This window comes from Schistocerca nitens, chromosome 7 (assembly GCF_023898315.1).
Source record: "Schistocerca nitens isolate TAMUIC-IGC-003100 chromosome 7, iqSchNite1.1, whole genome shotgun sequence".
Lineage (NCBI taxonomy): Eukaryota > Metazoa > Arthropoda > Insecta > Orthoptera > Acrididae > Schistocerca > Schistocerca nitens.
The window spans coordinates 106,595,820-106,614,077 of record NC_064620.1 but is presented as its reverse complement, the minus strand read 5'-3'; the positions used below and the strand labels follow the sequence as shown (position 1 = coordinate 106,614,077).

General features: G+C 43.5%; 1 protein-coding gene across 3 annotated transcripts in view; it reads left to right on the top strand.

Moving 5' to 3' along the window:
• LOC126194995 (lymphoid-specific helicase-like) overlaps positions 1-18,258 on the top strand; it is a 152,230-nt gene that overhangs the window by 119,816 nt on the left and 14,156 nt on the right. For all 3 annotated transcript variants that reach the window (XM_049933414.1, XM_049933412.1, XM_049933413.1), the window contains 2 exons: positions 14,711-14,870; positions 15,282-15,392. In XM_049933414.1, coding sequence (XP_049789371.1) covers positions 14,711-14,870; positions 15,282-15,392 — 271 coding nt within the window. The remainder of the gene's footprint in view (positions 1-14,710; positions 14,871-15,281; positions 15,393-18,258) is intronic.

Genomic DNA, 18,258 nt, shown 5'->3' with positions numbered 1-18,258 from the left:
GGTCGACAACACACCATTTTTAAACTATGGAAACTTGGTGCCACACGCTCCAATAGGCCGTGGGATTGTCCTGTTGCCATTCTTCGATTGACGAGCAGCGCTATGGTTGTCGAATCACACTTACAAAGGTCCCTCGCGCTGTTGCTGCCCCAACTTGATACACACAAGTGTCGAATAGGTGTTGCTGTTTGTCTCGTCTCACGTCAGAGGCATTCACATGTAAGCTTTGCTTCGGAGGACACACGTCACCTGCGATTTAGTCATACAGTAAGCATGGCGACACAGTATTCGTTTGAAGAACAATGAGGTATTGTTTTTGTTTATGGACTATCTGACAGTAATGCGCATGAAGCTGGACGGTTGTGCGAGGAACGGTACCCCGCAAGATGCCGCCCACACCTGCAAATCTTTACAGCAATTCACCAGTGACTTGGCAAAACAGGCTTGTTAGCGGAATATCATGGTGATGCTGGAAGACCTCGAACATGACGGGATGCTTCATTTGAAGAGACTGTTCTCGAGTGCTTCGAGGAAGCACCTACAACAAGTACTCGATTGGGTGGACACGACATGGGGGTCACCCATCGGTTAGTTTGGGAGGTTTTGAGGGATGACGGCCAGCATCCATTTAGTTGCCTCCCTGTTAAAGACCCAAATCCTGTGGCGGAGTATGAACACAGGCTAGGGTTTTGCTGGTGGTTTGCAAGATATCTCAACTTCCCCAACATTGTGTTGTTTATCGGTGAGTACACCTTCCATTGGGATGACCTTTACAACACTTGAAACATTCGTTACTGGGCAAGGGGAAATCCTCAGGTCATGTACGTCCACGGACACCAGGAACAATTTTTGCTCAATATTTGGGCAGGCATTGTGGGTGACCATCTCATTGGGCCAGTCTGTCTACCTCCTCGACTTACCAGGGCAAATTACCTTCACTTTTTGCAAGAAAATCTATCTGGCCTGCTGGAAGGTGCTAAGGCTACGCATGGGGTTGCTGCATGGTGGGGCACACACATTCACGCCACCAGACTTTTTCCTGTGGGATTCTTCAAGGTTCTAGTTCACCCAACCTGATGCGAACCACCTAGAAACGAAGAGAAATCTACATCTACATCCATACTCTGCAAGCCACCTGACGGTGTGTGGCGGAGGGTACCTTGAGTACCTCTATCGGTTCTCCCTTCTATTCCAGTCTCATATTGTTTGTGGAAGGAAGGATTGTCGGTATGCCTCTGTGTGGGCTCTAATCTCTCTGACCTTATCCTCATGGTCTTTTTGCGAGATAGACATAGGAGGGAGCAATATACTGCTTGACTCCTCAGTGAAGGTATGTTCTCGAAACTTCAACAAAAGCCCGTACCGAGCTACTGAGCGTCTCTCCTGCAGAGTCTTCCACTGGAGTTTATTTATCATCTCCGTAATGCTTTCGTGATTACTAAACGAAGCGCGCTGCTCTCCGTTGGATCTTCTCTATCTCTTCTATCAACCCTATCTGGTACGAATCCCACACTGCTGAGCAGTATTCAAGCAGTGGGCGAACAAGAGTACTGTCACCTACTTCCTTTGGTTTTGGATTGCATTTCCTTAGGATTCTTCCAATGAATGAATCACATTCAATATGCCGCCAATCACATCAGGACAATGCCAAGAACCTTTGAAAGAGTTCGACAAAACACCGTTCGATGTTACCAAACTTACGTTGTGTCAGGGGGTTGCCAGTTTGAACTTCTGCTTTAAGGGGTGTTGGAATGCCCTATCCCGAAAATTTTAAATTTAGTGACTTTGCTGCCCTGTATTTCAGAAACCACTGTGGCCATTGACATAAAACATCTACAGGACATTAAACTATATGTTCTGAGTCTACTGAACTACAATAATTGTGTTTCAGCCACTGCTTCCAGAAATACAATTTTTTAATTACACTGTTAAAATTTTGTGTACTTCTTGTATGTTATCCTAAATAATTTTAATTATACATAACATTATGTTCTTCTTTTAGTTCAGTAGACTCAGGATATGTATGTTATTACTTCCTGAAAATTTGAATACTGTACTCGAAATGTTTTCTGAGATTTAAGGAAAAATGCAACAGAAAATGTAAATTTTCAGGAATGGCTTCTAAAGTTTCAAAATACTGTAACTCAATATATGCTTAATTTTTTAGTTTTAGTCACTCAGAAGCACCCTGCACCATACTGTGTATCATCATCTTGATCTTATAAAGTTTTTTTCTTCTTTTCTTTCTGGGCTCATTAGTGGCCAACTGTGCTGCATACTCTGCTTTATCAATGTGAACCTTGCCCATCCGTTCAAGTTCTCTGATGCAGTTTGCTGCAGGATTAATTCCCTTATGCTGTAGCACTTTCACCCTACCAATGTTGCCATCATAAAAAGCAATGACAACATCACTGACCCCCCCCCCCCCCCCCCACTTTATTGTCTTCATTCCAACAAAAACATTTTTTGGTAAGCAAGTCCCTATAAGATGATTGAACGATTCATTGGGATTTTGTGTGTGACCATGTAGACACTTCTTCAGTAATTCAGGATTTGCCAAGTCTCCATAAATAGGTTTTATGATATCGATGACAGCTGCTGGGATGGAATGGTTATGGCTGTATGAACTGTATGAATTGTTAGAGTACTGGGCATTGTGGTAATTGCACCATTAATCGGGTCCAGGAGGGCAAATGTGGTGTACTGTTTTTTCATCAGTTGACAGTCTGTGGAAGAAGGTAGCCCATACCGCCTGCTTAATTTTCAACAGATCCTCAGTATTATTTTCTAATGGCCATCCCATAATACTGCTGTAGCTCATCAGTCATTTTGTCTGTCAGCCTGTCTCTTATGGTTTTACCATCAGAAAGTTTCTTGTCTCTCAAACTTTGTTTCAACTTCCTCAACCTGGTGCCCATCCTCTTCTGGACATGACCAACACATTCCAATTGTTTGATTATCTTCTCATCATAAGGCTGAGAGGCTACTACACTGTTATATGCTTGTGAGTCTCCATTATCTAAGAACTTAGTGTAACACACTCCCCTTTCATTCACAGATCGACTACAAATTTCAATACCTGCAAAGGCCTCCATGCCAACTCTTGTTCCTTCATAATTTCTGTCACAGATATGCCCTTCTTCATTCCCTGATCTACACTTATAACAATGTTTGGTTAAAATTTGGAAATCTTATTATCTTTTCAGTATCCACACTGGTCACCATAGCAACAGAATTCTTAGAACTGTAGCCGTGCTTAAGTGCCATCAAAAGCTATTGTTATGTCAGTCATCCCATCATTTATTTCAACAGCTTCATTTGCAGCACCCTTCATTGGCTCACATGCAACAGATTCCACAGCAGCTCCAATAAATCCTGCATACTTATCGATTTTGCAAGGTGGACGTAGCATATTCATCACGGCACACATTGTTTCTGCTGCAGTGTGTCCTTTTCCAATAGCTCTCAACCCCTAAAACCAGCTAACATTTACTTCAAAATAATTATCTTTACACTTATCAGAATTCCAAAATGAATGAGTATAATTACAACTGGCACAATTAATGATAAGTTTTCTGGCTAGTCCATTTCATACCTCAATGTCTTCATGTAAATTAACTGGCCCTCCACATATTTTAAAATATACACATTCACCTAATACCCTTGTTGATGATGACGATGAAGTCCAATACTCCATAACAGAGCGTAGGGGACGATGCGGGAGACCCGCATCGCCATACTAGGCAAGGTACTAGTGGAGGTGGTTTGCCCTTGCCTTCCTCCGACCATAATGGGGATGAATGATGATGATGAAGACGACACAACACCACCCAGTCATCTTGAGGCAGGTAAAAATCCCTGATCCCGCCGGGAATTGAACCCGGGACCCCGTGTTCGGGAAGCGAGAACGCTACCACGAGACCACGAGCTGCGGAACACCCTTATTAGGATCTGTAAATCTATGATAATATAACGTAACTTATCATTTACATCACTTTCGTTTTGAGAAAACTGTGTATCACAACATTTTATTTTAATCTTCGAAGCACTAATGGGTGTTTCTCTACATACTGATAAGTTTGCATGTATTTCATTGTCTGTAACTTCGCACGTCACATGTTGAACACAGTGTTTCCCCTTATTTGAAAATCTATTACCATGAAACCCATGTTTCTTAAAAACACTTCATTTTGGTGTCATACTTTACTTTTTGAGAGATTTACCAGTCTATTCATCACTTTTCCTTGGAAAAAAAGGTTAGCACTTACAACACATACAACACGTGTTTATACTATGAAACAATGCGATACTGTTTTTGACAGTGCTACCAATACAAACATGTAATTGAACTTTTATAACACAGCAATCCACAGCCTTCTGTATAAAAAATGAACGATTTTATTAGATCTTCAAGTAATGCATGTAAAAACTTCAACATTTTCAACTGAAGTAGATTATATTTAAAACAAATAAAATTATTCCCATTTGAGTTTATAAGTGATATATATTTATCATTTTATTCAGAAAATTGCAAATTTTATAATCAGGTAAAAACCTGAAAATGTGGGGGAAAAAAAAATTCCCGTTTTAATTCCCCTTAAGTAAACAATGTCCTAGCTACAAAAAAGGCCCTTTTTAGGGCCAACACAATTTGTTAAAGACAGTCTGTACGGTAACTAACAGCTGTTGACGAGTTAGTTCTTGGTACATCTTATAATGAAATTACAGTGGATGTGTTCAGATTCCGGCGGATTCGCCCCCAGAGTGGAAGGCTAGCGCGCTACCACCGAGCATGCGGGCTGACTCGGATTCACTGCGATCTCCGGCAAGCAAAGCATTCGTGGTCATGTGTTGTCCAGAGCATCTGGCAACAGCACAATCCCACGGTCAATCGGAGTGTGTGGCACCAAGTGTCTGTAATTTAAAAATTATGCATTGTCAACCTACACAACATTAGTAGTTTTGGTTCCTCCTGGCATCAGCTATCCGAGGTTAAAATTTCACGTGACAATTTTTCTCCACCCTGCACGGATAGGGTGGTAGCTGGAGAAAAGGTTATTGTCCTATGTGGTGTTGTCTGCCACGGTTGTGTGGCATGCCAATTTTAGCAATTGTCCACAAGGAAAGCAGCACAAGCTGGTGCTGGCAGCTGCTGGCATCAGTGCGATGCCAAGACCTGTCACAGGGCGGTGTGCTTCTGGTGAGTGAAGACAGAGGCTCCTCATTGCTCAGCCACTTTTGGCCTCAGGGTACAATGTACTGTGAGATAAGGTCTTCAAACCCTGGTGCCCAAAGATGAAGATTGAAGATGATGGCGTGTGCTGCCCATCCTTTCCCGCTCCCCCACGTGATGTTCGACAAAAGTGTAGGCCCACACAGAACAGAGAATAGCGACAGTGTAGCTGGGAAACTAGCTGCCCCAGGCTGTGACTCACCAGGAAGACTTTTACCAGCAGAAGGAAGTCACCCAGCGGCTGACCCATCTGTTTGACAGTACCAAGTTGATTGCATAACGAATTTAGTTCAGGAATTTAGCACAGGCGGAAGCCTGCAGGTACTAGTGGTATAGTCTGTGGATGGGAGGTGGCTGCTTCATCCTGTACTGCAAGTGTCTGTCTCTAGTTATCACCTGGCATAGACTGTGTCACACGGCTTATCACACACACCAGAATACTGCTGCACATAGTGAATGTTGAGTGAGGGTCTAAATTAGGTGGGATGTGTGTGAGCCAGGCTGGCTAGGGTTTTCCCCTGTGCCAACACTTCAGCCTGGAAAGTTCAACAGCCTTGTAGTACCAAGTTGTAACTGTTCGGTAATGGTGACTTCATTTGTCCTGGTTTTCCTCACCAGCCAGCTCTTCCAGGTACACTGCCGCAGTTGTTAGGTGTCCCAACTTCAGCTTTCAGAGGTGGGAATTTAAGGAGACAGGACCTGGATAAACTGGCTAAACCAGAGGTTGTACAGTGTTGCAGGGAGCATAAGGGAACTGTTGTGGGTTGGCAGGAGAGCCAACACCGTATTATTAGAGGAAGCCGAAAGGCACGCGTTTTAGCTCACACAGGCTGGCGTGAGGTCTGGAACAGGAAAAGGAAATTAGACTTTAGAAAAACGGGCATAGCTGGTGGAATACTTAACTTTAATGGATTAATGATGAGTGTCGCTCTTGACTGTACATGATTCAGTATCAATAGTAACTGGTAATGGCGCCTTGCTAGGTCGTAGCAAATGACGTAACTGATGGCTATGCTAACTATCGTCTCGGCAAATGAGAGTGTATTTTGTCAGTGAACCATCGCTAGCAAAGTCGGTTGTACAACTGGGACGGGTGCTAGGAAGTCTCTCTAGACCTGCCGTGTGGCGGCGCTCGGTCTGCAATCACCGATAGTGGCGACACGCGGGTCTGACGTATACTAACGGACCGCAGCCGATTTAAAGGCTACCACCTAGCAAGTGTGGTGTCTGGCGGTGACACCACATTCCTCCCCCGCAAATCGGCGCACGGTTGTGGCATAAGGCTTCCGCCCGCCGTGGGGAGGACCCCGTGTTGACGCCTGAAAACCTGCTCCAGGGTGCACGCCAACATGTGGTGTATGCGCCCGTAGAGAGACAGGAGGGGCTGAAGGGTCGACCTCCATCAGGCCGGAGCACCCGACTGGCGAAGACGACATATGGTCCGGAGTGGGCAAGAGTTCCATGTCGGAGGACAACTGGTCACGGGAAGCGATCGGCGGCGCGTGACTCAGGGAGGCGCCCGGCGGTTGCAGCGATGCGTCCACTGCGGGCGTAGCCGGCGGGAGCACAGGCAGTGGCGGCGGCGTGTCGCGTCGCCATGGGGCAACGGCGGTAACACCTGGGGCTGAGGCGAGCCAGTAGATGGGTCCCCAGGCCGCTGACCGGACGGCACCGTCGCTGAAAGCAGACGGGGAGCTGCAGATCCCGTGCGACGACAGAGGCGCAGCTGATTGAGATGCCGACGCACCTCACCAGAGGCCCCCAAAACCAGATACATAGCGCGGCCGAGGCAGCGAAGAATGCCCCTTCGAGCCAACGCCGTGAACCTCGATAGTTGCGGTAGTAGACAACGTCGCCTGGAGCAAAAGCAGGTGTCTGCCGCTCCACAGGATCCTGATGTGGCGGATGTAGCAAAGACAATAAGGTTTGATGAGGGCGACCGTGGAGCAACTCAGCCGGCAAGCGACCATCTTGGGGCTGAGAGCGATACGAGGACAAAAAGAGCAATAACGCGTCCTCCCAAGAATGTGACTCTTTCAACTTCAACTTCTGTGACTTGAAAGTCCTGACCAATCGTTCAGCGGCACCGTTTGACTGTGGAGAAAACGGCGCGGACGTCAGATGTTGAATACCATTGGCCTTGCAGAATGACTGAAATTCTGCGGACATGAATTGTGGGCCATTGTCGGAAACAATAGTCTGTGGAAGACCTTCAATGCAAAAGATAGCAGATAACGCTTGGATGGTGGCAGATGACGCCGTGGAAGACATCCGGACAACAAAAGGAAAATTACTGAATGAATCTACCACAATCAAACATCGAGCATTCCAGAATGGACCAGCAAAATCGATGTGTAGGCGTTTCCAAGGAGAAGTGGCTTTTGGCCATGCAAAGAATTTCCGCGGTGGTGCTGATTGTTGTTCGGCACACACCATGCAAGAAGAGCACATATTCGTAATTGCGGCATCGATTCCGAACCAAGTACAGTGCTGACAAGCAAGTTGTTTCGTTCTCACTATACCCCAATGTCCTTGGTGGAGAAGCTGTAAGACAGAGGACTGTAATGAAAGTGGGACCACGACCCTGGACTGATCATTATCAGAACGCAACAGCAAAACACCACGTCATACAAGAAGTCTCTCCTTGTGAGCAAAAAATTGGCGAACCAATGGATCCTCGATCCGTGACTTTGACAAGGGCCATTGCGTAGCAACAAAATGCAGAACGGTAGCAAGGACGGGGTCGGCAGCTATGGCTGTAGCTACACGACGAAAATCAATTGGAAATGATTCGACCATGTCATTGGTTTCCGAATCAATGAACATGCAAGCAAGTTCGGAGGAATCGAATGCTCTATCCTCAGCAACAGGCAAACGGGACAACACATTGGCGTTTCCGTGCTGAGCAGTGGACCGATACAAGATACCGTAGCGGTACTGCGAGAGGAAAATAGACCAGCGAATGAATTTCTGTGCTGTACGTGGAGGTACAGGCTTGGTCGGATGAAAAAGCGATGTCAAATGTTTGTGGTCTGTGATGATGGTAAAGTGACGACCATACGAGAAATCATGAAACTTTGTAACACCAAATACGAGAGCCAATGCTTCTTTCTCGGTCTGTGAATAATTTCTTTGAGCAGACGAGAGCAATTTGTGGACGCAAAGGCAATACGGCGATCGTGCGAACCGTCTTTGTGCCCAAGCACAGCACCGCTCCCGAAATCCGATGCATCCTCCATCAACAAAAGCGGCTTCCGGGGATCGAATGGCGTAAGGCAAGTATTGGAAAGCAACGCCGATTTCAACTGGCGAAAGGCGCATTCGCATTCCGTCGTCCAGACGAACGGAACACCTTCACGGCGTAAGCGATGAAGCGGAGCTGAAATGGAAGAGGCGTGGGGAACATAGCGATGGTAATAGTGAGTTTTGCCCAGCACACTCTGTAGCTGCTTCAAGTTCTGCGGCGAAGGCAAGTCTTGTATGGCACGGAGGTGCTCTGGACTGGGATGTATGCCTTGGGCATTGAGTACATGTCCCAGATAGGGTAAGTCACGAGCAAAAAACACACATTTGTCCTTCCACAAGCGATGACCATTTTGTCGCAAGACCTGAAATAATGTTCTGAGATTGGCTAAAAGTTCTTCTTCAGTCTTTCCGGAGATCACAATATCGTCCAGATAGTTTGCTGCTGTAGGGACCGACCCACGAACAGTTTGTAGATATTTCTGAAACAATGCAGGGGCAGATGCACACCCGAATGGCAGTCGTTTGAATCGATACAAACCAAGATGCGTGTTAACCACAAAAACGTGCTGGGATTCTTCGTCCACCGGTATTTGCAAGTACGCATCTGCTAGGTCCAACTTTGAAAAATATTTGCCAGGTCACAAGATCCCATCCTCGTCGCCAATGTTGTGGGTTGGCAGGAGAGCCAACACCGTATTATTAGAGGAAGCCTAAAGGCACGCGTTTTAGCTCACGCAGGCTGGCGTGGGGTCTGGAACAGGACAAGGAAATTAGACTTTAGAAAAACGGGCATAGCTGGTGGAATACTTAACTTTAATCCATTAATGATGAGCGTCGCTCTTGACTGTACATGATTCAGTATCAGTAGTAAGTGGTAATGGCGCCTTGCTAGGTCGTAGCAAATGACGTAGCTGATGGCTATGCTAACTATCGTCTCGGCAAATGAGAGCGTATTTTGTCAGTGAACCATTGCTAGCAAAGTCGGTTGTACAACTGGGACGAGTGCTAGGAAGTCTCTCTAGACCTGCCGTGTGACAGTGCTCGGTCTGCAATCACTGATAGTGGCGACACGTGAGTCCGATGTATACTATCGGACCGTGGCCGATTTAAAGGCTACCACCTACCAAGTGTGGTGTCTGGCGGTGACACCACAGGAACAATTGACAGGAATGGGGGAAGAAAATACAGTGGAAGAAGAATGGGTAGCTTTGAGGGACGAAGTAGTGAAGGCTGTAGAGGATCAAGTAGGAAAAAAGATGAGGGCTAGTAGAAATCCATGGGTAAAAGAAGAAATATGGAATTTAATTGATGAAAGGAGAAATACGAAAATGCGGTAAATGAAGCAGGTAAAAAGGAATACAAACACTTCAGAAATGAGATCGACAGGAAGTGCAAAATGGCTAAGCAGGGATGGCTAGAGGACAAATGTAAGGATGTAGAGGCTTATCTCACTAGGAGTAAGATAGATACTGCCTACAGGAAAATTAGAGAGACCTTTGGAGAAAAGAGAACCACGTGTATGAATATCAAGAGCTCAGATGGAAAGCAGAAAGGTGGAAGGAGTATATAGAGGGTCTATACAAGGGCGATGTACTTGAGGACAATATTATGGAAATGGAAGAGAATGCACGAGGTGCATTAAAGTTCTAAGGCCTCCGATTTTTTTTCTCTGGACTGGAAAGAGATAGAAACATGCGCATTGTTTTAAAATGTGGTCGCGTTTATTGTCAATACGTCCCAGAGATGGCAGCACCGTACGGCAGATGGAATTTTACTGCCAGCGGCGAGAATGAGAACTGTTTTAAATACTTAAAATGGCGACGTTTTCCTTACTTGAACAGCGTGCAATCATTCGTTTTCTTAATTTGCGTGGTGTGAAACCAATTGAAATTCATCGACAGTTGAAGGAGACATGTGGTGATGGAGTTATGGATGTGTCGAAAGTGCGTTCGTGGGTGCGACTGTTTAATGAAGGCAGAACATTGTGTGACAACAAACCGAAACAACCTCGGGCTCGCACAAGCCGGTCTGACGACATGATTGAGAAAGTGGAGATAATTGTTCTGGGGGATTGCCGAATGACTGTTGAACAGATCGCCTCCAGAGTTGGCGTTTCTGTGGGTTCTGTGCACACAATCCTGCATGACCTGAAAACGCGAAGTGTCATCCAGGTGGGTGCCACGAATGCTGACGGACGACCACATGGCTGCCCGTGTGGCATGTTGCCAAGCAATGTTGACGCCCAACGACAGCATGAATGGAACTTTCTTTCCGTCGGTTGTGACAATGGATGGGATGTGGATGCCATTTTTCAATCCAGAAACAAAGTGCCAATCAGCTCAATGGAAGCACACAGATTCACCGCCACCAAAAAATTTCGGGTAACCGCCAGTGCTGAAAAAATGATGGTGTCCATGTTCTGGGACAGCGAGGGCGTAATCCTTACCCATTGCGTTCCAAAGGGCACTACGGTAACAGGTGCATCCTACGAAAATGTTTTGAAGAACAAATTCCTTCCTGCACTGCAACAAAAATGTCCAGGAAGGGCTGCGCATGTGCTGTTTCACCAAGACAACGCATCCGCACATCGAGCTAACGTTACGCAACAGTTTCTTCGTGATAACAACTTTGAAGTGATTCCTCATGCTCCCTACTCACCTGACCTGGCTCCTAGTGACGTTTGGCTTTTTCAACAATGAAAGACGCTCTCCGTGGCCGCACATTCACCAGCCGTGCTGCTATTGCCTCTGCGATTTTCCAGTGGTCAAAACAGACTCCTAAAGAAGCCTTTGCCGTGCCATGAAATCATGGCGTCAGCGTTGTGAAAAATGTTTACGTCTGCAGGGTGATTACGTCGAGAAGTAAAGCCAGTTTCATCGATTTCGGGTGAGTAGTTAATTAGAAAAAAAATCGGAGGCCTTAGAACTTGAATGCACCTCGTATTTTGATTGCTCTCTGTTGTGCAATGAATTATTTTTCTCTTAATGATGTACTACCCCAAAATATGATGCCATGTGAAAGCAGTGAATGACAGTGGGCATAGTGGGCCAATTCACTGATATGTTTATCACCAAAATTTGCAATAACCCTAATAGCGTAGGTAGCTGAACCTAACTGATTCAGCAGATCATCAGTGTGTTTCTTCCAATTCATTTTCTTAGCAATGCACACACCCAGAAATTTTGAATATCCTGCCTTAGCAACAGACTTCTGTTCATAGTCTGTATTTATCAATGTTATGCCATTATTGTATGGAATGGTATGTACTGTTTTCTCAAAATTTTGTGAGAGTCCATTTCCAGAGAACCACTTAATAATTTTCAGAAAGACATTATTTAAAATTTCCTTTGCTGATTCTGGTTCGTTGGGTGTGATTACTACACTTGCATCATCAGCCAAAAGAGCTAGCTTTGCATCTTCATGAATATAGAGTGGCAAGTCGTTCAGATATATTAAGAACAATAAGGGACCTAAGACTGAACACTGTGGGACTCCTCAGTCATAGGACTCTACTGATTTTTACAGACTATATGTACTGTTAATTTCAACCTTCTGCATTTTTCCAGTTAAGTATGAACTAAACCGTTTGTGCACTGCCCCACTCAAACCACAATATTTAAGCTTATGTAGAAGATTTTCATGATTTACACAGTCACAAGCCATTGAGAAATCACAAAATGTCACAATGGGTGCGGTTCGGTTATTTGGAGCATTTCATATTCGATCAAGGGAAGCATATACAGCCTTTTCTGTTGAAAAGCCTTTCTGAAAACCAAATTGACATTTTGTTAGTACATCTTTTTTACAAATATGTGAAGCCACTCTTGAATACATTACTTTTTGAAGAATTTTGGATAAAGCTGTCAGAAGTGAGATAGGGTGGTAGTTAGCATCAGACCTATTCCCCCACCCCCACCCCTTAGTGGTTTCACAATAGCATATTTCAGTTTGTCTTGAAAAGTGCCCTGTTTCAGTGAGCTGCTACATATGTGACTGAGGATCCTACTTATCTGTTGGGAACAAGCTTTTAGACCTCTGTTGGAAATGCCATCAATTCCATTTACTTTTGAGTGATTTATTATTTTCCTAATTTCAGTTGGAGAGGTGAATTGAATTTCAGTTCTAGCAAACTGCATAGGTATTGCCTCTTCTGTATACAGCCTTGTGTTTTCCATTGAATAGCTGGATCCTGTTTTCTCTGCAACACTTAAAAAAGATTATTAAAGGTTCTACTTCTGAACTTTTGTTAACAAATTTTTCATTGAGTTTGATAGAAATACAGTGTTTCCCTTTTAACAATATTCCAAATTGTTTTAATTTTATTGTCAGAGGTGCTAATCTCAGACATAATGCACATACTTCTGGACTACTTCATAACTTTTCATTACACAGTTTAGTTTAGTAGGTTTTATAATGTTTCATGGCGGTGATCTCAGTTTATTGTTTTAGTTGTGATTTCATCCAAGTATGTATTGTAGAATTTTGCATGTATTCCGGATTGAGAGGTAAGAATCAGTGCAAAAATACATTCATTTGGAGCTCTAAGTTAACACTAAAAGTGTTCAACAATACACCTTCTGAAAATAAAGGGTTCTTCTATTGAAATCATTTGTGGGAGTAACAACAAACTTAAATGAAAAGTGTGAAAGACATGAGATAAAAATAAAGCTTTTCTTCATCCTGCGTTTTTTGCACAGCTCATTTAACTGGTGTTTCCTTGCAAAGGATTGACTATGTTACATTTTGATAAAAAGTATTGTCTCAAAATGCATTGCCATATGATGTCTGTTCAAAAGATTCTGTAACATTCGTAATTTTGCGCCATTGGTGTGTTGGAGCAAAATGCGATTGGCATTCCTGCACATACCTGTGTTTAATGTGTAACTACTGGAAGTTTCATTGTTGTATGTCCGTTATTGTTCAGTGCTGTATTGAGTAGAACGTTGTGTTGCACAGTTTGCGAATATCGAGATGGCAGAGTTAGAGGAGCAATGTGTCTGCATTAAATTTTGCGTGAACCTTAAGAAAACCTTTAGAGACACATGAAAAGATGCAGGATGCCTATGGTGAAGAGTGTGTAAGTTATACCTGGTGTTATGAATGGTTCACATGTATAAAAAATGACTGGACGGAAGTTAAGAATGACCCTTCTTCAGGGCGCCCTTCGATATTTACTGGTGTTGCCCATGGAAGGAACGTCAACGAAATTGTGCGTGCCAATCAAAGACTGACTATCCAAGATATTGCAGAAGAATGTAGCATTTCAGTTGGATCGTGGCATGAAATCCTGTGAGAGAGAAACGGCCTGAAATGTGGTGGGACAGTTCATGGCTCTCCCATCACGATAACGCACCCCCACATTCATCCCCATTGGTGCGTACTATTGCCCAAAACGCAAAATGCCTGTGCTGCCGCATCCTTCGTACTCTCGTGACCTGGACCCTGCGGACTTTTCTTTTATTTCCGAAGTTGAAAACCACATTGAAAGGATGAAGATTAGCAATAATAGACGAGATAAAATAAAATTCACAGAAGGCATATCGCATGACCCAAGAAGAGGCATATCAAGACTGCTTCTGGAAGTGGAAATGGCGTTTGGAGCAGTGTATCAACTGTGGAAGAGAGTTTTCAAAGGAGACCATGCGCAGTTAGTAAAAGGTAAGCTACAAAAAAATATGTAGATAAAGTTCCAGAATTTTTTGAACAGGCTTCATATTGTACATTGAAAAGTATGGCTGCAAATTTCTAGGTACCATGTGTAATAGGGTGGCTCAGAGGGTGGCTCAGGTTGCATCCCGTGATGCTGCTATTCTTATGGTCTATATGGAGTAGTGTAATGTTACCTGCACATGTAAAGTTAAGTTCAGTATGTTTCTTCATTCTTCTACTGTTAAGCTCAGAATCCTCCATTTATTCACTTGATGTTTATTTGCCGGCCGCGGTGGTCTAGCGGTTCTAGGTGCACAGTCCGGAACCGCGCGACTGCTACGGTCGCAGGTTCGAATCCTGCCTCGGGCATGGATGTGTGTGATGTCCTTAGGTTAGTTCGGTTTAAGTAGTTCTAAGTTCTAGGGGACTGATGACCTCAGAAGTTAAGTCCCATAGTGCTCAGAGCCATTTGAACCATTTGATGTTTATTTAGTTTAAGATATTACAAATCTGTCATTTAATAATGTTAGTGTAATAAACGATGATGGGCTGCAATCATCTGATGAATAATGTTGTTTATAGAACCCACAAGTTGACCTACAGGCCCAAGACAGATGCCACCGCATAGGACAAACAAAGCCAGTTGTTGTTTATAGGCTAGTAACAACAGCGTCTATTGATGAAAAAATTGTCTCATTAGCTGAGGCAAAGAGAAAACTGGAAAAGATGGTCATTCATAAAGGTAAGCAGCAAAAATAAATAAATTATCCATTTTATCTGGAACTTATTTCTAATTCACGAGCAACCAAAACTGGTACACATTCCATATTTATGTGCATTAAAAGTTGGCATAAGCGACTTGGACAACTTTTCATTTAATGTTGGTAAACCTACACAATACTAGTTAGTCTTCACTATTATCCCAGCTGTATTTTTAACATGTTTAGAATAATATATAATCAGTCATAATTTGTATTAAGTAAGCCAACAAATCATTGGGCGGGGGGTGGGGGGGATATGAAGGTTTTTCTCAGTAAGTGTTCAAATTTGTGAAATGATGCAACATGCACTAATATTTTTACTTTTTAATGTTGAATTGTTTATTTCTGCTTTCAAGCAGAGCTGTTAACTACGACATTGATTAAATTTCTAGGAAAATTCAAAGGAAATGTAGAGCAGAAAGCAGAGGTTGTGGATCTGGAGGAACTGAAAAACTTGTTGAATTCATCTGATGAGAAAAAAGTGGTTCATTCAGAAGGATCTGGTGAGTTATTAGATTAGCCATATTTATTTATTCATAGGAGAGGTCCATGTTTCTGTCTTTTAAGTGACTTTTTCATCTATGTACTTATATGTTACCACAGCCGGTTGTAACACAACTAATCATAAACTTGGGCCTGCTTTCTCTTGTGTGTATCTCTGTAATTACAATGCCTGACAAGAGTGTGAAGTGCGCTGAAGGGAAGGAGAAACACAGTGAAACTTCATGGGCTGAGAGGATATGTGATATTTCAGTGAGTCAAATTTACAAAGAACTTCGAAGTAAGAGTCCATTTTGTTGTGGACTGGCAAGACAGCCAATCCACTAGGAGGAAGCCGAAAAGCACGCGTTTAAGCTCACGCAGACTGGCGTGAGGTCTGGAACAGGACAAGGAATTATAGTAGCAAAAAAAGTACCTAGCTGCTGGAATACTTAACTTTAATTCATCATTGGTGAACATCGCTCTTGACGGTACATGTTTTACAGCATCAATAGTAACTGGTAATGGCGCCTTGCTAGGTCGTAGCAAATGACGTAGCTGAAGGCTATGCTAACTATCGTCTCGGCAAATGAGAGCGTAATTTGTCAGTGAACCATCGCTAGCAAAGTTGGCTGTACAACTGGGACGAGTGCTAGGAAGTCTCTCTAGACCTGCCGTGTGGCGGCGCTCGGTCTGCAATCACTGATAGTGGCGACACGCGGGTCCGACGTATACTAACGGACCACGGCCGATTTAAAGGCTACCACCTACCAAGTGTGGTGTCTGGCGGTGACACCACACATTTATCAGTACAACTTTAATCTGCCTCTAACCTGGAGACATGCACCGATTTGGTTGGGAAGGTACCACCCATATTCTATCAGGGACAGATCTTTGGATGTTGATGAGCATGGGAGTACCTCAACATCATGTAGACAGTTCGTAGAGACTCATACTGTGAATGAATGAGCATTGTCCTTCTGAAAATGGCACCATGAAACTGTCACATGAGAGAGAACACTTGAAGATATAGGATGTCTGTGATGAACTGCTGTGCTGTCAAGAGTTCCCTCAATCACTGACCGCTGATAAGCTTACTGTTTAGGGTCCCTAACCCACACTCAATCAGTACCAGGTGACTGAAGCTGTACCCAGTGATTCGCCACGCCATGGTGCCAGGAGCAATACCATTCTGTCTCATCAGAACTGTAGAAGAACGGGACCTCTCTCCAAGTCGCTGCCATACTTCTTGACACTGGTTATCTGGTAGTACAGAACTGCAATTAATCACTGAATGCCATGCGACATGATACATCAGCAGTCCTTGTTTCCCGATCACAGCATCACTCCAAATGCAGTCGTTTCTCGTGGTGTTAACAGCCTACACATGGGACAGTAATTCCATAGTCTAGCTTCTGCTAGTCTCCGACCAGTCTGCGTCTATGTCTTCATACATATTTCTAGAGCTACTGTATGGGGGCATCAGTCTACATCTGTATCAGCATACATACTCCCCAAGCTACTATACGGTGCATTGTGGCAGGAACCTTGTACCTCTACTACTCATTTCCTTTTGTGTACTACGATCAGTTAGAACGAGGGAAAAATGATTGTCTATATGCTTCCCTATGAGCCCTAATTTCTCTTATCTTCATGCTGATTAAACCTGATGGTAACAAATCTAGTGGCCTTCCTCCAAATTTCTTTAATGTCTTCTTTAATCCAGTCTGGTGGGGCTCCCAAAAACTCAACAGGACTTTTGAATGACTCAAACTAGTGTTCTATACGTGGCCTCCTTTATATGTCAACCACACTTTTCCTAAAATTCTCCCAATAGACCAATATGTCAACCACACTTTCCTAAAATTCTCCCAATAGACCAAAGTCGACCATTTGCCTTCCCTACTCCCATCCCTATGTTATCGGAAAAACTCTTTGACCTGTAACATCACAATACAGTAAAATCCAACTTTAATTTTCAACTAGAAGTACTGTCTAAAATACTGTTCTATTTTAAAATAATAATAAAAAAAACCACACTCAAAAGCCATTGTATGGTAAGAAATTGTTACTGTTAGTGAAATTTTAACTCTGTAAATACATTGTTACAGTATTGCGCTGACATCCAACTGATTTGTTCGTAGCTTTGTTAAACATGAGTAATCACACAGTAAAAAAATGTTCTGTTCTTAAGCAGATTGAAAAAAAGTCTATGAAGTGTTCTTTTTCTTAGCAGATGACAACCTTCATTTTGCCACGGTAGTCTACCATTTCCTAATTCACTAAATGTTTGTTGGCATAGATGTAGAACTATGTTTACTGTATTAAAGGGCTGTATCAGACCCATTTTAAGCATCTGTCTGTTGCACTCAAGCTTAGGGTCACTGTCTTCTTGTTGTCATTATTCTTTTTGTTCTCATCAATTGTTAGGGTGTCAGTGAGTTAGTAATCAGTTAATTCTACTTTCATCATCCAGTCAATGTCAGCTTTACTGAGCCACTCATTTAGGTCACTGGGCTCAACGTCCGGCTGTAAAGAGAGCGCCACATGTGAACATTTATTTGCTGCCTTACTTAAGTTTTACACTCTTCAGTATGCAAGACAAACATTGTCACTAATTTGTTAAACAAATTGGGTGCACGACAACACTTATTGATGGAGTTAGAAACAAGCTATTTCATACTAAAACTGACTTAACTGTCGCACCTAGCAATATTCAACTGCCTACTGATGCATATCTCAGATGGTAGGTCACTGACAAGCCTAGACCTGACTGAGCAGTTGCCTACCTACATAAACAAACACTGGAAGTGGGAGGGTTGGACAAAGTGAGTCGGACCATCCGAGGGCAGATTAGCGAGGTTGTACTTTACAAACACATAAGTTTGG